Source organism: Leptosomus discolor, chromosome 15, assembly GCF_034619465.1.
Source record: "Leptosomus discolor isolate bLepDis1 chromosome 15, bLepDis1.hap2, whole genome shotgun sequence".
Lineage (NCBI taxonomy): Eukaryota > Metazoa > Chordata > Aves > Leptosomiformes > Leptosomidae > Leptosomus > Leptosomus discolor.
In genome coordinates, this window is record NC_141405.1 from 13,521,272 (window position 1) to 13,537,111 (window position 15,840).

Genomic DNA, 15,840 nt, shown 5'->3' on the forward strand with positions numbered 1-15,840 from the left:
CCGTGGTTACGAGTTCGTACAGCAGAACTCATTCCACCAAGTCCTTTGAGAAGGAAAATACGAATGTGAAGAACTGGATCCATAAGCAGTTCACAGCCCTGAACCACTCTACTCGCACCGCGGCTGTAGCCCGTCTTTGCTGTCGCTGGGATCAGCGGCTGCTCTGCCATCAACTCCACCTTTAATAAAAGACCCATGGGGCGGGGGGAACCCGAGCAACTCTTGGAAGTTTGCTGTTTGCTGGCAGATAGACAATTTAAAATCCCCAAATCTAGATCGGGGGGTAATTTCTGTTGTCTAAATAGCTAAAGCATCCAGTCCGAAGCCTGTTCTGCTAATTTTTTACTGATCCTGCCCCAAGTTGCACAGCTGCTGCCACGGTTGTTTTTTACTGTGAACTGCTTCCCTCCCCTTTTTTTTTTTCTCTTCCAGGTGTTTGGATTGAAACTCTTTGAAGAGAGTTAATTGCCTTCTCTTTTCCTTCCTTGGCTTTTTGTTTGGTTTGGGTTTTGTTTGGTTTTTTTTTTTCCTTAGCAAGGAGGGCTTTCAGCTTCAGTGTCCCTGGGTTTCGTTTGCCTAGACATCAGAGTCCATTACGGAGGCAGATGTTTTAGCTGACAAGAGCTTTTGTCTTCCATAAGGTTGGCAGAGATGGCTTTTTGTAAAACAGAGGCACTCTTAAAATTCAATATCCACCCTGGTATGTTAAAGGAAATATAGCTTTTGGCCAAAATCGATCTTTTAGTGTTCGTGTAGCTCTTTTCATGACTCTTCAGTGTCATATCTCTTTTTGTAGCTTTTTATTTTGAGTGTCGTACTCTTTTCTGCTTTAATGCTATCCGATGTTTCTGAGATTGTAAAGATAACTCCTGATGATAAGGATTCTCCTTATGGCTCCAGATTCTCTGCAAGAAAACATTGTTAACAATTTGTGTTTTTCTGTATATTGCATTTACTGTATCCTCCATTGCACTTTCACTGCATGGCTCCCCTGTCTTTAGGCCAAGAGAATTTCTCTTTCCTAAGTGGTCTGAAACTGTCAAACTTCTTCTTAGTTACTTGTCTAGTTTGTGGGTGGCACTGGCAGAGCAGATCGTTTTGCTGTTCTGCTCTGGAAGTATATTCTTGTTCTTGATAATTCAATATATGATTGTGTATGTGAAGGAGCATTTTAATTAAAAAATGTATATGGATATCTGTATATGTTAAGAATTATTGGAGTTGGAAGAGTCTGGAAATGGAATTGAAAAACCCTTTAGGATTTGGGTTACGGGCAGCTATAGCGTGGAGCATTCCTGTGATACCAGATCAAAGATTGCCATGGTGACCTGTAGGATCATCTCCTGATGTTGTATATGAACTGCTGCTAAATGTCTGTTAGAGTTCACGCGTTGTACGAATGACAGGTGTACTAACTGTACCGCTGTATTGATGCTGAATGTACAATCTCTGCTCAAGTCCTGCGTAGCCAGTTTCAGGGAAGGGGAGTTCTGAAAAATCGGATATCGAGCTCAAACGAACTCTGTATGTAAACTGTACGGATGCCTGGCGTTCCCCGCGTTCCCCGCCACACCCCAAGGTAAACGACAGCTCCGTAAATGTCTGCAAATGTCTGTGATTCACAATGTTCTCTTTAGTGGGAATTCGAAGGAGACCATGGGCCCGTCCACGGACCGCCCAGGACGATTTTAGCTCCCTGCAGGTCTCTTGGACTCTTTCACCCAGGTCCTTGCGTTGCTTCGAAGGCAGTAACGTACCCGTGAAACCTTACCGTCTACGGGAGCAGCCCAACCTTTGTCCTCTCACATTCCCCCTCCTTCCCGAGGGGTCTCTTCCAGTAATACACGTGTGTGCTCTTGGAATTTGGGAGAGGCACCTTCATCCACATTGTAGCTTTCCTGAGGGAGGACGGACTACTAACGTGCCCATGTTCTAGTGGGGTCTAGGTGTCTTCCTCCAGCGGATACACCCAATCTCTCAGGTTAACGATTGCTTGCTGCAAGTTGCCAGACTCCACCCTCTAACGGCCAATCCAGCCTGTGCAAAGACAGTCAAGTTGACCATTTAAATCCCTCGCGCTCCCACCCTCCTCTCTAATGAAAATGTTTCATTAGAAATGAATATGACACCTTGTCCTGTGTGTGCCCCCCGTGTTTGTTTTTTACTGTCAGATGCATTGGAAACGAGTTGCTTGTAAATTTTTCTCTGATGAAAACGTGGTCCCAGTGCAGTCATGATTTCAGGGTTATTAAAATGTTATCAAACACAATAAGCTGGAAGATTGCTTTGCTTTCAATAAATATTATTATTAGTAAAGGTGACTTGCCTTGAACTGGCTGTGAGGCTGCTGATTTGGTGAGAAGTCTCCCCGCTAGCTGCCTGTGGTCTGGCCTGGGTTAGCTCAGTAGTCTGTTGTTTTAAATGTTCATTTTGTTCAGCGGAGCAGACTTGATAACATTCATAACTGTGCCAGATTTCTATATTTTGTGTAGAAATACAGAATCTATATTCTGTAGTTTCTCTGTAGTTTCATCTCCTGGATCCTTTGCCCCCTTAATTTATACTGAAAAAAAATGCAGTCAAACAGACTAAACACCTGTTTACAGACGGTGTTGGAAAGGGACAGACGCTCCATTTTTGCAGTAGGTCTCCCTTGTTTTGGCTCAGCATTCATGGTTTACAACTGGCTGTTAACTGGCTGTACCCCACAGGAGCAGGAAAAATCAGATTCTTCATTATTTCATCTGATTCTAAGGGGGACCCACTTTTTCTGCCTCTTTCTGGCCTTCGCCCATCTCCTTCCCAACCCTTATCGCCCTACAGATGGCAGGAAACTTCTGATAAAGGCAGAGGAGATAATTATTCTGCAGGTAACAAATTGCAAGCCCTACCAGGGTGAAACATATAGGTATATATAGTGTGTGTGTGTGTGTGTATATATATATATTTATATACTTAGAAATATAATACCTGTTCTCAGTGGGAGATTGAGCACAAGCATAAAATCTCTGCGATATATGAGAGAGGGCAAACATTAGCTCCCACAGCTAAGCAACCTTTACCTCTCTCTTTTCTGGGGTGCTCACACGTTCCCAAGGACGGCTGTAGGAAGAACGGCAATTGGCAAATAGCTCTGATCGCTCCCGACGCTTTTATTGCTGAACGGTTTCCAAAAATCAGGGTGGGGAGAGCTGCACTGTCCCAACGTGACGAAGTGTGCGGCGTCGGAGGTAGGAGGCAGCAGGTGAAAAGGCAAGCTGGTGAGGAGGGCGGGGAGCCCAGGGACAGGGCTAGAAGGAAGCGTGGAGGGAAGTAGTTGATTTGTAGGCGAGTTTCATTCCTGAAATAACTAGAAACGCTCAAATTTTTTAAAAAAGGGTTTCCCTGATAGCTGTGGCTTAGTGACAGTTTTCTTTATAGCATCAACAGGTAAAAATGAGCCTGTCGTAAGGTGGTTCTAAAGCTACGTTCAACACCCTGGGTTGTTCTCACATCGTTACTTCTTGCCTGTCGGCGTGGTTACTGCCTCTTCTGGCGCTGTCTCCCTGAACTGCTTCATAAGCGTTTGCTGCCTGTTGGTCTGTGAGTTACAGATTGCACAATAACCTGGCTGGGTGTAGCTGGAAGCAGTTTCAAATTTATTCCAACCCCCGGCCCCGGGTGCTCCAGCATCTTTGAAAAATCCCTTTTCCTGGGGCTTTTCTGAAACAGCTGTGAGAAGGGAAGCTGAGCGCTCGGGACCAGAGAAGCAAACCAGTGGCTCCAGCCCAGCACGGGGCCTCGGGCACCCCTTGGTGTTGCTTTCACACACAGACCATTAAGAGACTAAAACGGGTTGATGCAGAATAAAGCTTAATACTTTGTCTGCAGCAGAACATTATTTGTTTCATCATTTAGTGGAGATGAAGCACGAAGCACTAAACACTAATAGAAAATTTAAGACACAGTGTAAGCAAGTAAGTTTTGCTTTTGTACCTAGATGGGGGAGCAGGAGGAAGAGGGAAGGGAAGAGGAAGCACCAAAAAATAATGGGATCTGATACGTAGGTGAGAGATTGCATTTGGTACAGACACCTCTGAGCAAAGATCGTGATCTTTATCACCTTATAGCTCAAACACTGATTTTTTTAATCTGTTTTATACAATCCAGGTATTCTAAGACATTGGAGATTTACCACTGTGGGCACCATCTCTAGCTGAGAAGAAAGGAAAACTTTTCTGAAGCGAGCCTAGAGCGAAATGGTTGAAGAAGTCTCCTTTTCCACCTTCAACAAGGCTAGGAGGCCAAATACCACATTTTCCAAATGGGGTTATTCTTAAGTGTTCTTATTGATACACAGCATTTAGGTTGCAGTATGCTGCCTGGCACAAATGACTGTTGTGTTCTTAAAAACGCTTCGCTGTTTTCATAGTCCCTGGTAGGACCACAGAGGCTTCAGTTGTGTGTCTGACTTCTGTCCATATGGGACCCAAGAGAGAAGAAATACCAAGTTAGAGGATTTACCCAGTCTTTTACTGCACATCATGGCAGAGACCAGAAGTTCGTGGTCTGCAAAACAAGGAAATCGCTTCTCAGCTTCTCCCTGCTGGTTACAAGGTTGTAACACGAGGGACATCGGGGCTTCTAGCAGCACAGGCAACGCTGGATTTTGCTGCCCTGTGATTAAGGCCAGAGCCTTAACAGGGATGAGCAGAGCTGTAAAGAAAAGCTGGGAAGACACTGCGTAGAGTGGAGATTCCTGCTTTTTTGGAGATGCTGCTGACCCTCCCTTAGCCAGAGCAGCCAGCCTCTGCCCAGCTCCTTCCGCACCAGAAGCCGGTCTGCCTTTCCGAGGCCCGGCGGGGAGAGGCACTGCCAGCCCACCGCATGTGGCACGACTTTGTGTCAGAAGAACAAACCCCACTTTTCCTCTCTTTTGCCTGTCTGGACAAGCAGCGCTGTTTTATTAAGGTACGAGCATTCAGGAGCTTACATTGTCTTTCCTCAAGGCTGGATACTCGGCATTGGAAAGAAGCAGGGCACAAACTCGGGTGTTTATGGACTAGTTTAGGCTTCTGAATGGAAGCTTTTGAATTTGAAAAGCCTTTGTACCAAGCCGAGTTCTGCACGCTTGTCCCCTGTCAGTTGAGCTGCCAATTAACAGGCAAAGAACTGTAAATCCTCTTTGCAAATGCTTCAAGTCCTGTGGCGTGCAGATCCCTGAGCTCTTGCAATCTGTTCTATCTGGAAAAGAAATCTGTGTCGGACCTGCACGTTCCGCAGGGCGGCTCGGTGGTTACCCCGGTGCAAGTGAGCACTGGGCACCCCAGAGAGTTCATGGAAAGAGTAATATATATGCTGACCAACTGTGTGCTTTCCAAGTGTGGCAGACTAACGTTTTTCTCTCATATACTGAGGTCTCTTCTCAGAAAAAGCTGCACACCCTGCCTAAAACCCAGGCGAGTCCTCTTTTCAGAACCGTTTGTAGGAGCACTTCTCAGTCACCCGGACAGCCATCAAAACAAGTATTAGCTGGTCCTGCCCCCATACCCGTGTGCCTGTTGTGCACCAGCTCAAAACAGAGCGCCCTGCTCGGGCAGCCCCGAGAGCAGCAGGAGCGATGCTCGCCCCCTCTCTGCCCTTCCCATCTCGTCACAAACGCGGCGGCCGCCTCAAACCGCCTTTCAAACGTTCCGGCCTTCCCCGCGGCAGGAAATGGGAGGAAAGCCCTTGCCCGGTACAAAATGTCCTCGGCTGTAATTCCCAGTTTCCCCCACGAGATGGTGGCAGGGCTTTGCTCTGAGCACGCACCGGGCGGGGAGGAGCAGCCCCGGGCCCCGGCTCCAGGCGTCCGGGGCCCGCTCCGACCCGGGCCGCGGGGCGTGCCCGGGCCTCGATAGGCCGACCCGGGCCTCGATGGGCCTCCCCGGGCCTCGATAGACCTCGCCGGGCCTCGATGGGCTTCCCCGGGCTTCGATAGACCTCGCCGGGCCTGGATAGGCTTCCCCGGGCCTCGATAGACCTCGCCGGGCCTTGCTAGGCCTCCCCGGGCCTCGATGGGCTTCCCCGGGCCTCAATAGGCTTCCCCGGGCCTCGATAGACCTCGCCGGGCCTTGCTAGGGCTCGCCAGGCCTCCCCGGGCCTTGCCTTCTCCGGGGCTGCTGCAGCACCTGTGTGCCCCGTGTTGTGGCCGTCCCTCGGGGTGTGCCCCCGGAGCAGCACCGCGGGTGACACCGGCGTGTGAGGGCAGGCTCTCCTCCCAAAAGCGGCTTGAATCGACCCCCCTATTTTAAAAAGTTCCTTGCTCAGAAGCGATTTCAGATTAAGTTCGTGTGACGTGCCGGTGCAAGAGGCTCTGCAGGCACCTGCGCCGTGGAGCGTGCAAGCCGATGGCGCGAGCGGCGTGTGCGAGGGGCTGCGCTGCGGAGAATGGCTTCATCGCCCGCGTAGGGCGAGCCGGAGGTGAGCGAGGGAAGCCGGTGCCTCTATACGCGTTTGTTAGACTGAAAACCGTGGGAAGGTGCTGCTGAGGGTGTTCCTGCTGGATCCCAGCCCCGCTGCGGGACAGGCTGGGAGAGCCCTGATGGGGTTCATGGGCTCATGTGATGCGAGGGCAGCAGGTTTGCTCTTTCCAGAGCACTTAGCACGTCGGCTTGTTTCCCCCGGTGCTGAGCCTCACTCAGCGAAAGGCCCTGGAGACAAATACAGCTAATTATGTCCTCAATGAGTAAGTGCTGCTTTTTGTTTTAAAATGTTTTGCTTTCTCGTTCAATGTCCTTGGTTCAAGTGTTTGTGCCACAGCTTTACATCAATCACAACCTGAGCAAACTGCAGCAGCCAGCACCTATTAGGCACATCTCGGTCTCGCAGCTGATGCCCCCCCCCCGCCGCTGTGGGCCAGCGCGGCTGTCACTGGTGTGCAGCTCTCGCAGGCGGCATCTTGATTCTCCCTGATTGTTTGTGTACACAAATTAAGCGGGAGCATCTCGCAGCCGTTTGATGGGATGTGCTACATGATGTGGAACAGAACAGGAGGGATCACACGGAGCTCTTCTCTGGGGGTGACGTGGGTGAGCGCGGGGACAGGGCTGGCATCTGCTCTGGAGGCGAGTCTGGATAAAGTGGTCCAACTGGGGGAAGGGAAAGAAAAGAGCTGTGATGGAAGGACGTTCAGGATCTTCCTGATATTTTGGGGATGGAAAGAGCGCTCTTGGTTCTGCACGTGAATGGGTCAAGTTCACTGCGACGTTTTTTTGTAGACAAGCAGCACCAGAGCCGTCAGCACCAGCCAGGGCAGCACTGAGAAGTGGTGTGTGTCCTGGCACAGACCTCACTGCTTCTGTGATTTACAGAGCAGCCTTGTGAAGGGAGAGTGACTTGCCCACGGCCACCCCACAGAGGCAGGGACCCCCGTGTCCTTGTCCCGCTGTCATGCCCAGTAGAACATCTTCCTTCCTCGGTACCAGGGCTCATGAAAAAAAACCCATAAAAACCAACTCAGACTTAAACCACAGCTAATTAAGTAAGAGGACCAGTGCCATGAAACCTCTCCAGTCCTAGAGATGGGGTTGGGAGAGTGAGCACTGCTGCTGCCTGGGATGCCATCCCAGGGACAGCGCTGTAGTGCCTGTGCGTGGCTTGCTGGGGACGGAGACTTTTCCCTGATCCTGAGCCCCGGGCTGTCGCAGCATTTTGCAGCACACAACTAATGGAGGTTACAGCCCCTCAGCCCCCCCCCCCCCACCCCAGCAGGCCCTGATTGCCCCCAGGCCACAGCCACTGGCATCCTCCCCTCTACATGCTGGATCTCCTGCACAACGGAGGGCTTTGAGCAGCTGCTCTGGAGGCCAGAGCCCCTTCATCTGCTGTTCCCCTGACCCCAAGTGTCCCAGGCTGTAAGTGCCCAGGGTTACAGTTAACTCCTCTGTCCCCACAGCTCTGCTGGGGACAACCGACAGCTTCGGGACAGAGCTGAGCCACCGGAGGTGGGGGGGGACCAGGATGGATGTTTGGATGGATCCTGCTCTCCCCAGGCTTTCCCCAAAGCCCAGGCACAAAGCATCTGCCCCACCTGCCCTCTCCTCCTGGGAGGGGAAGCAGGAGCAAGGGCAAATCTTGCTCCTCTCATTACACGTGTGCCTGCGGGGTGTTTGCAGGGACAGCTCTAGCCAGCCTCCCCGCGCACGGCTCGCTCTGTCACACGCTCCGTCTGCGCTCGCCTGCCGCCCCACGCTGCGGACAGGCCGTGTTCAGTAGCTGCGAGCCGAGCCGTGCCTGGGAAAGAAAAGCCGTTTCACCTGATACCACTTGTTGAAAGAAAATGACCTGCAGGTGTTTAGTTCTTCACCACATCCCATTGTACAGCCGCACCCGTCGGTACCAAGCCAGCGCTAGCCCTCCGTAGGGCTTTACCACCCTAAGGAGTGCCCTGAGCTGCGTTTTTCTGCTAAAACAGAGGCTGAACACAGGTTGCGCACACGCATCTCAGGCCACGAGACGTACGACCTGCCTATTTTTAACCTCACCCAGCCTGTTTGCAGTGGGGTCACTTCTGGCCCCGCTGTCGCCAGACGAGCACCGCTCGAGCCCCAGCACGCCGGTGCGTGCACAGGCAGAACCTGGGGTAGGGCTCACACCGCCTCGGGGGACGTCGCTGTGTCCGATCGCTCCTCTGGGCCAGGCACCAGGGGCTCTTGCCACGCTGCTGTGTTTGCATTTTGAGACCACAGGTATTCTGCAACCTTTCTGCAGGTGGGCACGGGCTGAGGCTCCTGCCTGCTCTCCCTTGCCCTGCAGCCTGCGCAGAGCCATGGGGAGAAGACGGTGGAAAGGCTTTCGTCCTGCCAGAGTCCCTGCATGGCAAACGCTTGCAAACCCCAGCTTCCATACCACGTCCCTGCGTGCCCAAACCTCCCGAACCCCAGCGTCCAGGCGAGGCAGCTGTTTGTAACCCCGGCTGAGCCACCCCGTGCGACAGGATTTCATGTGAGTGTTGCAAAAAAAAAAACCACCCCAAACCCGCAATGCCCCAGAGAGGGGGTTTGCAGGTGAGGGGCAGAAGGGGTGGGGAGCGCTGCCCTCCAGCCCAACAGCATCCCTGCCCACCGCCCCCGAGCCCCCTGCCCTGCACGGCCGGGTGGAGCGGGGCTGCGGGCGGCCCGGGTGGGGACCCCGCCCGCTGGCAGGGCCGGGAGCTGGCGGGAGGGGGCTGTATAACGCAGCCAGGCATTGGGCGGGTGGCATGTGCTGCTGGGTGAGCTCCTCCAATGGCTCCACTCATTGCTGGAGCCCAGTACTACTGGGGCACCTGGAGGTGGGCCTTTCGAGAAGGTCTCTACAACTCCAGCATCTCCTTTTCTGCATCTTCTGCACCTCCAGCATCTCAGTTTCTGCATCTTCAGCAGCTCCAGCGTCTTGGTCTCTGCATCTGTTGCAGCTCCAGCATCTAGGTCAGCATCTCTGTGCCTTGCAGGTCTTGGGCTGGGGCTGGCTGGGAGTGGGGGTCCAGGGAAGCCAGTGGTGGGGCACGGGGGAGCCTCTCCTCATGGTGGCTTGGGGGGGAGCTCCACCAGCCTGAGCTTGGGGTGGCCGCTGGGACACCCCAAGACATAAGCTGTTTCCAGTCCCCTATCATGGATCAAAACACAGGGTGTGCTGTGCAGGAGGGGGCCAGCAGGCAGCCTTGCTCCTCCCAACTTCCTAACTTTACGTTGCAAAGAGGTTTTCTTCTGCTTTTAGGATGATGCTGTAACCAAAAAAGCTTGGTGCTCCTGATTGTGGCAGAACCCTGCTCTGAACCAGACAAACAAAAAAACCCCCCCACCTCTCTGCGAGCTGTGAAACTCCCGCAGGGCTGGCTAATTCGCGAGAGGTCGGGTCATTGAGGCAGGACCCACTGCACCAACCGGCTGGTGCCCCACCACAGCCAGGGTACCCCTGGGCAGGGACAAGCGTGGGCAGCGCTAGCAGGGACAGCCCTGTCCCCCCCTGGCTGTGGCGGGGTGGACCAGGTGGTGGGTACAGCCGAGGTGCAGCATCGCCTGTGGCTGCCCCCGTCATGCCCATCCCCGCTGCGGGCAGGGGGCCACCAGGTTGGGTCTGCTGCCGAAAGTGAACTTGCTTTGTATTTCCTTCCCTCCAGGCAGGAGCCCTGTTTTCCCCAGGAAGGGGCTCTGCCCCGAGCTGCTCCGTGTGTCCCCGAGGTGCTGGGTGAGGAGCATCGCGGTGGCAGCACGAGGTACGTGCCTGCGAGCCGGAGAGCGGTGAGGGCAACCGGAGAGCGGTGAGGGCAACCGGAGAGTGGTGGGGGCAACCGAAGAGCGGTGGGGGCAACCCGACCCACCCGGGCGGCAGCAGCGGGTCCCGCCGCACCTTGCCTGCCCCCCCCGTGCTGCCTGCCCCCCGGCCTCGTCCTGCACCAGGCTCCAAGAGGAGGGTTTTGCCTGCCCAGAGGTTACTGTTGTTGCACCGGTGCCCGCAGGGGACGTGGCAGCGGGGTGCTCCAGCGAGGGTTGCCCACAGCCAGCCCCTTCTCCTCCTCTGCCCAGGTCGGGAAGGGGCTGGGATCACTGGGTGCGATCCTGCGTCAGCCTGCCCGTCTGGGCTGGGCAGGGGCACAGCAGGCTGTAGGGCTGGGTTGCTGACAGCAATTTGGGGGCCCCTTGCCCAGCTGCCTTGGGCCTGGACCAGGGTGGACGATGCTTTAATCCACCAGGCTTTAATATCTGTATTTATTGTGTTTGTGCAGCTGCTGAGCAGGTTAAATGCTCGTTACAGAAAGGATGAACCGTGCAAGGGGAGAGTAAATCAGTGCAGTGCATGCTAAAGCACAGTAAATACTGCCCTTCTGTGCTCTTCTCCCACTCCTTCTATTCTCTCCTTTTAATGTGTTCATGGTTTTTATTTCAGTGCATCAGCTGTCTTTTAATGGCCGTTGTTCTTTTCTGTACTTGAATATGAGTAGAGACGTTTTATTTTTAGTTACTCATGCTTGGTAAAAGTTTTGGTGGTTAAACTATCAGGAAAATCATAACACCAAGTGTCCTGACATTGCCAGGGGAGGCTGCAGAGCTGGGGAGGCTCCTCCAGTGTCAGGGCACTCCAGATAAGGATGGAGCATGAAGGAGGGAAAGCAAACGCAGTGACAAGGGGTCCGGGCATAAAACACTAATCTCGGGCACTGCAGCATTTGAAATACAGGAGAAAGAAACCCAGACGTTTTCCAGCTCCACTTTGCAACAACGTGTTTATTTGGTATACTTAAAAAAAAAAAAACCAACAAACCAAAAAGAGAAAAGAGAAAACCGAAGAGATGCATTGACTTCTCTGTCACGTGCTCTACGCCAAGGTACAAAATCAAAACTACTTTGGACACTGGGTCTATCGTGGTCTGGTAGCCGCGCCAGGAGGTTGTACGTGCAAGTGCTTGGGGCGTAGGTGACACGGGACCCGACCGAGAGACGGGAGAGCGGCACCGGTGGGTGTGATGCAGCTGCGCAGGTGCCCACCTCTGCCTTCTCAGGCATGCAGCCACAGACCTGGTGTTCGTCTGCCTTTCCTAGCACCTGAGGAGCTGCCTGCCTGCCTGCCAGCTCACCGCGGCGCAGCTGCGACGCGCTGGCTGACCGACCGACGGCGGTTTCCCAGGTACCCCTCCTGCCTTTTTGGGAGCTCACCCTCTCCCCGCGCCCTTCCAGCACCCAGCGTCCCTTCCAAGTCCCTCCTCCTTGTCACCGCCAACTCCCGGTGGGCTGGGTGGGGAAGAGGAGGGAAGGGGTGGGAGGCAGCAGGGTTGGTTTTGGCCGAGGCAGCGCCTCTCCCCACCCAGCCCACCTGAGTTTCCAGATGGTGGTGCTGCTGCCGGCGCCTTCCTCCCAGCCCCGGGCGCCCGCCTCAGCACACTGAGCAGCTGTTGGTCTTGTTCATGGGAGGCCTCAGCGCCTGCTCCTTGGGCAACGTCTCCCTTCTCTTGCAGAGCGCCGGGCTGAGCCGGCTGGGCAGGTTGGCTTGCTGCAGCAGCTCCCTGAAGACCTCCAGGACGTTCTCATTGTCCTTGGCCGACGTCTCCACGAAGCGACTGTTCCAGTCCAGCTCCACCAGCGACAGGGCATCCTCCACCGGCACCTGCCGCTCGCCACCGCTCTCTGCCTTGTTGCCGACCACCACGATGGGAGGGAACTTGTCCTCCTTCACCTCCAGAATCTCCTCCCGCAAGCTCTTGACACTCTCAAAGGACTCGGCGTCATCTACAGCGTAGACCAGGGCGAAGGCATCGCTGTTCTGGATCGAGAGCTTCCTCATGGCCGGGAACGAGTAGCTGCCGCTGGTGTCCAGGATTTCCACCTTGACCGTGGCCCCGCTCACCTCGTACTCCTTGCTGTGCAGCTCCTCCACTGTGCGCCGGTGCTTGGGCTCGAAGGTGTCCATCAGGAAGCGGCGGATGAGGGCTGTCTTGCCCACGCCGGCAGCGCCCAAGAAGACCAACCGCACGTGGTTCTTCTCCTTCACCACCAGGGACATGGCTGGGCGCAGAGGGGACAGGATGCTCCGCAGCTGGCGCTCACCCCACAGGTGTCCCTGGGTGGCCGCGGCCCCGGCGTCCGCCCGTCCGCCTGTCCTCCTGTATAGCGCAGCCAGGGAAGTTTGGTGCCACCTCCCTGCAAACTTCTCCCGACGGTTCTGCCGCGGCCGCTACAGTCCCCAAGTCCAGCTCATCTTTTATCCTGGGTCCTCTCTGCCATGTGGCATCAGACTGTCCAATCTCTGTGGGTTGAGGGTGCTGAAGGAGGGAGGGCAGGGAGGGAGGAGAGCCGGGTGCTCCGGGCCAATCCGCAGAGCTCAGTCCTGGAAAGCCAGTCCAGCCCTGGAGAGCACCACGCTACATTGCACATTGCACTTTCCTTGCCCGCCGCTGCCGGTAGCGCAGGGGAGCCGGCAGCATCGCAGCCGTCGCTCTGCGCAAGCCGTCCTGCCCTTTTGTCCTCCCTGGAGATTAACGTGTGTTTCTTGGCGTGGGTTTGCTGGCAGCAGGGGAGCTTGGTGGGGGTCCCCCACCCGTTGGGTGGCTCATGGCCGGACATGGCAGAGGCTGGCCGGTGTCACCCGCAGCGTTTCGTGCACTTACCTGGGGCTGGGGACTTGTTTGCAGACGGGGTTGCTGCAAATGTGCCCAACTGCTCCATGAAGCTATGAAATATTTGACCTGAGGGGGAAAATAAGATCTCCCTGAAACCCTTGTGTCGTAACCTCCATGTTCAGCTGTCAGTTACTCTGTGATTTTAGGAAATATTTAACCAGGGGGGGAAATAAAATCTCCCTGAAAGCGATGCATTGCGATCTCCGCCAGCAGATGCCGAGCACTCGTGGGTAGGAGCGCTGGCCGTCACCCAGCTTCAGCAAAACTGTGACCCAGAGCGGTTGGTTATTTGTTGGGTGGAGAGGCAGGGTGTGTGGCAGTCCCTGTCTCACATGGATGGGCAGCGCCTCTGGGAGCGGGTTTGCTCGTAGAGGTGCAGGTTGCCCTGTCTGGGTGTGTTTCCTCTGCAGTCACCTTCCCTAGTTCGTGCCAGAGTTGTTTCAGAAGCCAGTGTCTGCAAAGGGCAAATACAAATGGAACTTGCTCAAGAGTTAAAATAAGGTTTTATCCTAAATTTGTGCGTGTGGGGGGGTTTTTTCTTGCTTTGGACTAGTTTTTGTGGTTTTACTGCAGTTGGGTTTCTTTTCCAGTTGCAGTGTTTAGTTCTGGCTGAATTGATCCTGTTGATTTCAAAAGCCCTTTTCACAAGAATTATTCCTGCTTCTTAATTCCCCAATTATCGTTACATTTTAGGCATGTTACGAGCTTTCGCTCTCTGATCTTATTATCAGGCGAGCCAAGAGGTTGCATTGGGGTGAGCAGAATCATGTCCTCAGCTCAGCCTGCCTGGGAGAAGGGGAAAGTTGGGTCCCGAACGGGACTGGCAATGGCACTGGGGTCCAGAAATACCCAGCACACCGTGGCACTGCGGGGTTTTGCACCATCTGGTGCTGCACCTTCACTCGCCAGCGTGAAGCTCTTCCTGGAGAGACTTACTGTGCCGTGAGGAGAGCCCAAAGGCGATGCCAAGGATAGAGCCGCGCGAGTTAGAAGGAGCTGAGGATGCAGAAGATGTGATGGCACTGGACACAGGACCTCGGCAGCCGAAGACCAAGAGAAGGGGTGGGTGAGGGGAGGGCGCCGGGTCTAGGCACGAAGCAGTGATCGAGTTTTGGTGCCGGGGGTGCCACGAGCATCAGTGGAAATGAAGACCCGAAGACGGCGAGGAAGCAGGGCATGACAAAGTAATTTCACCCCAGTCTTGGAAGCTGTTTAAAGCCAAAACCCATTTTTTTTTAATTAGAAAAGAGTTTGGTTAATGCTTCTTTGTGCTTAGCCAGACGTGGAGACAGGGATTTTCAAGAGAGGGGGCGAAAGGGGTTTCCCATGGTTCCTCCCAGCCGGCTATGGCGAAGCTCAGCAGGGGTCAGCCAGCTCCGGGAGCGATGCCCTCACTGCTGCTCATTTTCCCAGTATTTCATCCAAAGGGCCTCAAAACATGGATCTGCCCAACCTCACGATGCCCAGCGTCTTTCCAAATGGTGCAGAAACAGCGCCCAAGGTGAAAGAGGACCCTGGGGCAGGCAGGAAAGGGGACCCCAGGCTCCAAACCCCACCCTGGCTCTAAACCATCCCCGTTACTGCCACGAGCTGATGGACACGTTGAGAAACGCTGAGCAGCAACATCTGCCATGGAGGCTTTCCCAAATTGTGACTGGGAGGGTGACCCTGGTGCCGTGGGAGCCACCACTGGGTCACCTCACTAGTGCTGTCCGCAGTTGGAGTCGTTTCTGCAAAGAGTGGATGTGTCCGGCCGGGGTCTGGCCGGGGTGAAGAGCCAGCCCCGGCTGCGGTAGACAGAGAAACATAGACGAGAGCAGACAAGAAGGCCCCCTGCCTTGGCGCCGCCGTCGCACGCAGCCTGTCTGTACATCCCCAATGATTTTTCACATCAGTTGTCTCCCCTTCGTTTTCACATCTGTGCTGCTATGGTTACCGAGAGCCTGAAAGGTTTTAAATCTCCCTCAGAGCAATGGAGGATTTCAGGGGTAATCTTGTTAAGAGATGAGCAATGAATATTTCCAAAGGCCTTTTGCATGAATATCTCGTTCTCTATTAGCTTATGTCCACTGACAGCGGGGAAAGCGAAGCGCGGGGGGGACTGTGTGCAAGGAAGGGAAGAAACCAGAGAAGGATGAATGCAGCGGCTTGTTTTCCACTGCAGCCTTTTGTGCCCAGAATGTGCCTAAATACTGTATTTTTCAGGGAGGACTTGGCCAGACAGCTTGGGTCAGGTATTATAAAAAAAAAAAAAAAAAAAAAAAGAATTATTTCAGCCTCTGTTTCCCCCAGGGAAAGACTCACAGGAGCTTTATGGGCACTCACAGCTGGGGACACTCATGGCTGAGTCCTACAGAAAAGCCCTGCATCCCACAGCCCGTGTGCTGGACCGTGGGGACCCGCCGAGGTGGGGAGCGGAGCCGAGGTGGCTCTTGGCTTCAGCAGGGCTGCAGGACCAGCCAGGATCCGGCCCCTGTGGGGTTCGGCAATTCAGGTGGAGTGTTGAATCCCGCACCGAGGGTATGTGCTGCACCCGTGGGGACTTGAGCTTTGCCCCAAAGCCTCTGCTGGTGCTGAGCTGGAACGTGTGCCCGCAGGAAGGGGGACCATGACACCGCGAGGAGGGAGGGAGGGAGGGAGGCAGGGAGATGCCTGCAAGGGAGCAGGGAGGGAAAAGAGCCCTGAGCTGCTGGCAGGGAGGAGTGCAGGCGGCGGGAGGAAGGACA

The 15,840-nt window shown here is 54.5% G+C and overlaps 1 protein-coding gene across 1 annotated transcript; it reads right to left on the reverse strand.

Moving 5' to 3' along the window:
- Nucleotides 1-11,871: 11,871 nt before the first annotated feature.
- Nucleotides 11,872-12,498, reverse strand: LOC104342459 (GTP-binding protein Rhes). The gene has a single exon (XM_009946073.2). It carries the CDS (start codon nt 12,496-12,498, stop codon nt 11,872-11,874), a length of 627 nt encoding a protein of 208 aa, XP_009944375.1.
- Nucleotides 12,499-15,840: the final 3,342 nt, after the last annotated feature.

Bases quoted from the DNA above. Each gene is read 5' to 3' on its own strand.
- LOC104342459 (XM_009946073.2), bottom strand. From the start codon at position 12,498: ATGTCCCTGGTGGTGAAGGAGAAGAACCACGTGCGGTTGGTCTTCTTG.